The 8,699-nt window shown below is 39.8% G+C and overlaps 1 protein-coding gene across 1 annotated transcript in view; it reads right to left on the reverse strand.

Annotated features, from left to right (window-relative positions):
* Window positions 1–2,700: 2,700 nt before the first annotated feature.
* Window positions 2,701–8,699, reverse strand: part of MRPS14 (mitochondrial ribosomal protein S14) — a 9,476-nt gene continuing 3,477 nt past the window's right edge. Inside the window, exons 2-3 of the mRNA XM_006867067.1 lie at window positions 5,693–5,851; window positions 2,701–2,883 (exon numbers count right to left, since the gene is read on the reverse strand). Coding sequence (XP_006867129.1) covers window positions 2,701–2,883; window positions 5,693–5,851 — 342 coding nt within the window. The remainder of the gene's footprint in view (window positions 2,884–5,692; window positions 5,852–8,699) is intronic.

Here is an 8,699-nt window from a genome sequence, read left to right on the forward strand (position 1 = left end):
TCAAATTGTATTAGATTACTCTTATTTTCCTCTTCTAGTCAAGTTCTAATCATCCAGTCATTGAAGCCAGGTCAAGTTGTATTTCCTGCAGGTGTGGGTATTCTTGTGCATATGCCCTTTCTTCTTATCACCTGGGTGCTTCATTCTCCACTCTAGTCCTCTGTGGCTATGTCACTGTCTCTGAGCCCAGGAGTCCCCAGGTCTTGCCATACTGCTGGCCACCCAGGTCTCCTGGGTTCACAGGTGTCTACTGAAATGGTTGGACTTAGCTCACAGCTTCATTGCTGTTTTTCCCTCACTTCCCCTTATTGGTGACCAACGTGGTCATCAGTCAGACTGCTTGCCTGTTCCTGTATTCCCTTTGAGTCTTAGTCTTAGAAGGGAGTTTGCCCTGAGGGGACCCGACCACTTGTCTTGATGTCTCCTGGGTGAGCAACTTGCTTGTTCTTGTAGTAGTCAGTGGTTAGTTGGACTGCCTTTGTTTTATTTCCTGTGTTTTTGTTGAAGAAGTATCTTCTGTTCTTCTAGCTGCTCCAGGCTGAAAATTTCCCACCTCAGAATATTCTGGATGGAGTTCAGGATTCCACCTATGGTCTTAAGTAATGTAGAGGCTCCACAGGAAGCCTCCTTTACCGGGCAAGTTGTAACCCCATTTTAGGTGTTCCAATCAGTGATAGGCAGAAGACAGACTTAAAGCTACAATGGTATGCAAGGGAAACCAAGATTCAAAAGCATCTTAACATTATTTAACCCCCTTTTACCCATTCAAACCCTGCCTCCATCCCTGTATCCCAGAGCACTGTTGTTCCAAGGTTGTACATACATCATTATTAACTTCTGTCCCACTTAGCCCATGCAAACCTGCCTAATTGTTTTCCTATCTGCCTTGTTCTTCCATTCCCCTCTCCCTTCTTGTGTATTGCCCGCCTCCCCAGCACCCAAACTGTCCTGTGTCTATTCCCTACCCTGTGCTGTATCTTCCCCACCCACCCCCACATCCCTGGAACTAGCAACAAATCCCCCCCACCCCTTTTAGTATGGGTTCTTTTTATTAGTCTTTTACAATGGTTCTATGGAGTATTTCTCCTTTTGTGACTAATTTCACTCAACATAATGTCCCTAAGGTTCATCCATGTTATGTGGGGGCTTACAGCTTCCTTATTCTTCAAAGTAGCATAATATTCCATTGTGTGTATGTACCAGTTTGTTTATCCATTTTTCAATTGATGGATACTTAGGCTGTCTCCATCTTTTTGCTATTGTAAATAGTGCTGCTGTGAACATTGGTGTGCATATGTCTACTTGTTTATGGCTGTACCTGTTTTTAAAGGTTGAAGTAGAAAGTTTAACCTTTTCTATTAGCTTCAATTAAAAAGAAAAAGTTGATTCTGACTCATGGCCACCCCATGTGTTGTAAAATACAACTAACTGTGTCCCATAGTTTTTCAAGACTTGACTTTGGAAGTAGCTTTCCAGGCCTTTCTGCCATGGTACTTCTGGGTGGGTTCAAACTGCCATTTCTGTATTCCAGCTCAACCCAAAGAATAAGGTAGAAATGTCCCTTAGGGTTTCCACAGCTGTAAATCTTTATTGAAGCATGCTGTCACAACAAAAGTGGCTGGAGGGTTTGAATTACAACCATTTAGTTAGCAGCCAAGTGCTTAACCACTTTCCCACCAGGCTTCCTTCAGATTCTCCAGTTGTTAGTGCCGCTGAGTTGGTTCTGAGTCATAATGACCATGTGTAATGTTTCTGAGACTGTAAATCTTTGTCATTTTACTGCTTGTACCACACTAATGCCTTCTCTGTGCCTTTATGTGTACTGTTGCCTCGGCTAAGAATCTCCTCATCTCTTGCCTCCTGACTTTCAGATATCATCTCCAGAATTCCTTTCCCAGTGTTAAAGTTTTTCCATTCTACTCCATGTATATGTATGTATGTAGGTGTATACATATCTATATATATAGTATAGTCTGACCTTCCTGTCCCTCTCAATTTGTAGCATGAGCCAATTGTTACTCATTTCTATTAATGTATGAAATGCAGAAGATAATACTATTTCCAACAAAACCTTTTCTCTATGGATAAATTTTTTTCCAGGATCTTAAAGACACAATATGTCGTTTTGTTCTAAGAGCCCTTAAAGACTGAAGAAGAAGACGACAATGATTTTGCTCTTTGTTCCGCCATCTCACAGAGATGAACATAGTTAAATGATGCAGGACATCAGCTTGCCCTTACAATCTATGGTTTCTCTACCACAAAAACCTAGTAGGGTAAACTGTAGGTTATGGTGCCAGCCTAGGATTAAAAATTACCATAGATAAACTACACAAGTCATTTGTATAAACTGTAAGATAATACAGTGTCTGAAAAAATGCCCTTAAAAAAAATTCAGGCTGAACGATGAGACTTAAAAGGAACGTATATAGAGCATGTTTTTACAAAATATGTTTATTCTACTCTGCTCCACACATGGCAACTCTTTACTTGAGGCTAAGAGAAGAGGTAATTCACTGACAGCCGGATTTCACTGACTGAACCACACATTTAAACTTTCTTTTAAACCTTAAGCATAATTTATAGATGGCATCAGACAAGAGTCTCTTAAACCCCTCTGAAAACTAGGTTTCTGCCTATTAGAAAAGTCTCTTGCTAGAACAGGCTTTCTTACATACAAACTTTGGTTCTGGAACTGATTTACCATATTGCTCGCTGGACCCCAGAAAGTCGCCCATGGTCAGCTAAGTGGCGAAAGACAATACGACTAAGCCTCCAGCGCCGCTTTACACCACGAGGTCGGGACGTCATGACACAGCGATTTCTGATTCTAACAGGACAGCTATCCCGTGGAAGGGCAGCAATTTCTTCATCAGCAATTTCCTAAGGGAAATCACAGCATTACGCAAATCATACACATTTATTCCAGAAGAAGTGAAAGAGGAATAGGTAGTCAGGGTTTGGAACACAGTGATCAACTTCAACCTTTGAGTGGAAATAAACCCAAAAGCTGACAGAAATGTTTGCCATTCTCAGCACAACTTTAAGTATTTAACAAATTGAAGATAGACACATAACCCACAAACCATAAGTATAGTAAGTTTTGACAACACATCTGTATGTAGCAAGGTTTAGAAATGAATCTCAACTCCTCATACTCATGGCCCCTTTCAGCTACAAACCCCTGGGTAATAGCAAACCTGACTGCTAACCAGAGATGATTTTTTTACTGTTAAGTGTTTTATACAAATTAACCATACAGTATGCCTTTTCATTTGTTTAGCTTCTTTCAGTAATACACTTGGGAGATTAATCCATATTGTTGCCTATTATAATTTGTTAATTCTCAATTGGTGCTAATTTTGTGTACCATAATTCATTTATGGTACCATTCTGTGTACCATTTTGTACCATAATTCATTTACCCATTCTATTGCTGAGGGTTATATAGGTAGTTTCTACTTTATAAACTATTATAAGCTACATTTGTTAAGCACCATTGAGTTGGTTCCACAGAGCAGCTAGGGCTATATAAATTTTGATAGATTGAAATTTATCTTCCAAAATGAAGAGTAAGTTGGAAGTCCTAACTCCTGGAACTTGTGAACATAATGAATTATCTTGTTTGGAAATAGGGTCTTTGAAGATGTCGCTGAAGTTCACCTGAGGGTATACCTGAGTAAGGTATACCTTATTTAGAAGTGTACTTATAAAAGAGGAGCAGAAACACAGACAGACATATGAAGAACACCATGTGCCCCCAACAGCTTGCAAGCCTAAGAATGTCTGGAGCTGGTAAGTTGGGAGAAAAGTATGAAACAGATTCTTCCTCAAAGCCATAAGAGGAACCAGGCCAACACTCTGATGTTGGATTCCCAGCCTCCAGAACTATAGCACAGCTATCTAGTTTGTAATAGTTTATAACAGCAAACTTAGGAAATGAATAGTACAGTTACTTAGAGAATACATAAATGCATTTCTACTGAGTCCCAACATGATTGATAAAAGTCTGTAACTGCTGGGCTAGAGATCAAGGAGAAGAGCTGGAGGCTTGAGATTGGAGAGAGAAGCAAGGGTAGGGTCACAGAGCTCTGAAACCTAGGGTTCTGAATTACATTTTTAAAAGATCAATACAGAAAATGAATCAGGAAGGGCCAAGCAACAGCTGACAGGAGAAAAATGGAGGTTAATATAGCAGCTTTAGTAAGAAATGCCAATGGCTTGGGTTAGCATTTTGTCAAGGGATTTTTTTTTCTTATGCATATGGCTTACAAGATGAGGCTTTCTGCTCCCACAAAATTTACAGCCTTGGAAACCCTATCTAGGGTGGCTGAGTCAGAACCAACTCTACAGCACTTGAATTATGGCTTCCAAGTATGTGTGTTAAAGGTACTTTAATTTGACAAGTGTCTTAGAAGTATGACTGACACTGAAGCAAAATAATTAACACATTCAAAATATAGAAATTAAATAATATATATGTAAGCCACAAAATTTATATAAAATGCCAATGCTTTGAATAGTTTCTGATCTCCCCCAAACATGTATGTGTTGTCATGAAATATATGTGTTAGAAATGACAAATTATCACTAAGTCAATAATGTATCAGAAGGAAATGGAGAGGAGGGAAGATTAGGCTGGAAGACTAAAGTCTCATGAATGTCAAATTTGAAGAATGGCTGGCTACCGACCTACCTATTTACACTACTTGTTCCCCAAAGAGATTTAAGGCAGTTTACAAAACAGGAAATTGGGACAGAGGGAAAAAGAGTAGGAAAGACAAAACCCCCATGATACAAAAGTCCAAGTGAAAGTCTGTTGGAACTAGGACACAAATTTGACTGGTAAGTCTCCACTACTGTTCGAGATCTTCTTAAGTAATGTCCTCAGTTACATCTTTACCTGAGTTTCTCAGGGTCACTGCTTATTATTCCCTAAATGTACACAGCTAGTTTAATGCAATTCTAAAAGCTCTGGAGTCCTAATGAAGCACTGGGTTAATGCACTGAGCTGTAAAGTTGGTTTGATCTACAAGGTCAGTTCAAGCTCACCAGCCACTCCTCAGAAACCCTATACAGGGTCACTATGGGTCAGAACTGACTCAACGGCAATTAACAACAATGGTAAGTCTAACACAGTCGTCCAGAGTACTTGCTCGTCTGCTGTCTCCCAGACATGATCATCACCAGTTAGGTGCAGGACCTCATGCTCAGGAAGCCAAGCTGGAGCAGGGTTGGCATCCTCTTATTGAAGTTGAGGAGCCGTATGGAAAGTAAATGTGAATGGAAGACCACCTCAGCACACAGAGATGAGCAAGGGAGTTCAGGAAAGCACGACAGTAACGGTCGTAGGTAAGGAACAGTTTAGGCCATGTGCTTGGCACACGGTCCTATGTATCAGCAAAGTCTGACACTCCGAAGTTTGGAATGAAGTTGGGTGGGAAGAGATTTTAGGTCAAATAAGTGCCCACTTTCTACAGATCACCTAATGAAATCATTGAAAAGCTAATTAGTCTAAGTAAATAGTCTAATCTGAGCCTCACCAAAATCAGTTTCAGGAGATTGGTTTGTGTTGACTTGAAGTATGTTGTGTTAAGTATGTTTCCCCCAAAGTATAGTCATGCTAAGTCAAAACAATGTCAAGTGTCCTGACTTAATGATTCTGTGGTAGTTAGAGACACCATTAACTAACCTGAAGGTCCTTTGGCAAAATGGTATTCTTCCTGAGTGAATTGATCCGTAGCCTTTCATCTGCATATTCATAGGCCATTTGTCGTCTCTTCACATCACGTAACATTTTCCAGTCCACGTAGTAACCTCGAACTTGGCCTGAAGCTGATGCAGGTACCATCTAATGGGCAGAGACAAGGAACAGCTAGCTGAAGGCCTGTCAGACCCAGGCTGGGTTAATGCTCCCAATCTTGTAGTCCTCTTAGGTCACTATGACCTAGCATTTTTAAGTTGTTTTGGGTCACTTTAATATGAATTTAAAATAACATACTTCTTGAATCCATTAATAAGTAATGGGTGTACATTAAGGCAAAAGGGTAAAAATAATACAGTATGTGTTGGAACGTAAAACATTTTCAGAGATATTTTAAAATCATTTATTCTCTTTGACGTAGGTGAATAGTCACATGGTTTAAAATTTTTAAGTTACAAAAAGACACAGTGAAAAATCTCTCCCTCCCTCACCTGCCCAGTGACTACCACCTAGCTACAAAGGTGGTGGTGGTGGTTGTTTTATGCCGTGGAGTTGGTTCCGACTTGTAGTGACCCTGTAGAGGGTTTCCGAGGCTGTAAATCTTTACGGGAGCAGAAATCCTCATCTTTCTCCCATGGAACCACTGGTAGTTTTAAACTGCTGAGCTTGAGGTTAACAGCCTGACTCATAACCACTATGCTACAAGCTCCTTAGCCACAAAGGTAACCACTGCTAATCATTTCTTGTGTAACCTTCCAGAGGTTTTTTTATCTAAAAAATACATGTATATACTTCCATTTCTCATTTTTATCCCTCTCTCTTTCACTTAATAATTTCAGAGAGCTTCCTATATCTGTATGTAAAAAGCATTCTCATTTTTAACTTTTTATTGTGAATTGAATGTTATAGAACAATCAGTCCCACATTCAACTCCGTGTCTTATGATGATTACAATCCACTCCATGTACCATCAGTTAACAGTATTTACCATCTATTCACTTTGTTTTCCCATCCCTCTACCCTACCAGCCCTGTAACCATCATAGAATGTTTCATTTAGCAAGAAAATATTTTATCTTTTTACAGCAGTGGTCTCATAAAATATTTATCCTATTGTGATTGACTAATTTCACTTAGCATAATGTCCTCTAGGTTCATCCACATTGTGAGGTGTTTTGTAGATTCTTTATTCAACTTTTTGTAATACATGAAACTACAAAAATTACTTTTTGTAACACATGAAACTCATTGTATGCATAAAACTTTTAACGATTCTTCTGTTGATAGCATTTAGGCTGTATCCATCTTTGCTACTGTAAATATTACTGCAATGAGCATGGTGTGCATATGTCTAATTGTGTCACAGTTCTTTGTTCTTGAGAATGTATACCAAGTAGAGGTATTGCTTGGAAACCCTATCTATGTAGGGTGAACGGCACTTAACACCACAACATTTTTAGAGACACACCCCCCCATATCATTTTTCACAGTTGTTAAGTGCTGAGGAGCAACTGGTGAGCTTAAACCTCTGACCTTGCAGTTCAAACTGACCTTTCAGTCTAGCGCATTAACCCACAGTGCCACACCCAGACTCCATTTTCCAAAGTGGTTACACCATTTTACCAGCCCCACCAGCAGTGTAGGAGGGTCCCAGTCTCTCCACATGTTCGCCAGCATTTGTTGTTTTCTGTTTTTTTGGAATTCTGCTATTAACGTTGGAGTGAGATGATGTATCACTGTTTTGATTTGCACCTCTCTAATGGGTCGGACTGCAAAGCCGTTTGAACTGCAAGGTCGGCGGTTCAAGCTCATCAGCTGCTCCTTGGAAACCCTATACAGGGTCGCTATGGGTCAGAACTGACTCGAAGGCACTTAACAACAACAACAGTGGCTAATGAAGAGTCCTGGTGTGGCGCTGTGGGTTAATGTGCCAGACTGCAAAGCCATTTGAACTATGAAGTCGACGGTTCAAGCTCACCAGCTGCTCCTTGGAAACCCTATACAGGGTCACTAAGGGTCAGAACTGACTCGATGGCACTTAATAACAACAACAATGGCTAATGGTAATTAGCATTTCATATTTGTTGGCTGCCTGAATGTCTTCTTTGGTAAAATGCCTGTTCATGTCCTCTGGCCACTTTTTGAATGGATTATTTGTCTTGTTGAGGAGTTGAAGTGTTCTAGAAATTTTGGAGAGTAGTCCTTTGTCTGACATGCCATTGCCCAACATTTTCCCAGGCATTGGGTTCTCTTTTTACTCTTTTGGTGAAATCCTTTGAAGAGCATGAGTGTCTAATCTTTGATGTATTTTGTCTTTCTGTTTGTGTGTTTTCAGTTGTGTATGTATGCCATGTATCAGAGCTCCTAAGTTTGTCCCTGATTTTTTATTGATGATCTGTAGAGCTCTAGGTTTTACATTTACGTCTTTAATTGACATTGAGTTAATTTTTGTTTATGGTGTGAAATATGGGTCTTGTTTTATTTTTATGCAAATGGATTTATAATTCTGCCAGCACCATTTGTTGAAGAGACTATCTCTTCCCAAGCTTCCTCATTTTAAAAGGCTGCACAGTTTTCCACTGTTTGTTGTTGTTGTTAAGTGCTGTTGAGTCAGTTCTGACCCATAGCAACCCTGTATAGGGTTTCCACTGTATGGATGCATGTTAATTCGTCTTACTGCAACTTACTGGTTGAGAGATATGCCATATCTCATATGATTACAAACAAAGCTGCAATTAATAACCTCATGTACACATCATTTCAAGAGTCTTGATGTGGCACTGTAGGATAAAGCACTGGACCACAACATCAGTTTGAACCAAAGGTCATGGTTCAAACTCACCAGCCAATCCTTGGAAACCCCATACAGGGTTGCTAGGAGTTGGAACTGACTAAATAGCGCTTAACAACACATCATTTCATGTGTTCCTATATATCTGCAAGATAAGTTCTTGGAAGCTAATTGCTGGATCCAAGGGTACTTTGAAATGATCATT

The sequence above is a fragment of the Chrysochloris asiatica genome, unplaced genomic scaffold, assembly GCF_000296735.1.
Source record: "Chrysochloris asiatica unplaced genomic scaffold, ChrAsi1.0 scaffold00100, whole genome shotgun sequence".
NCBI lineage: Eukaryota > Metazoa > Chordata > Mammalia > Afrosoricida > Chrysochloridae > Chrysochloris > Chrysochloris asiatica.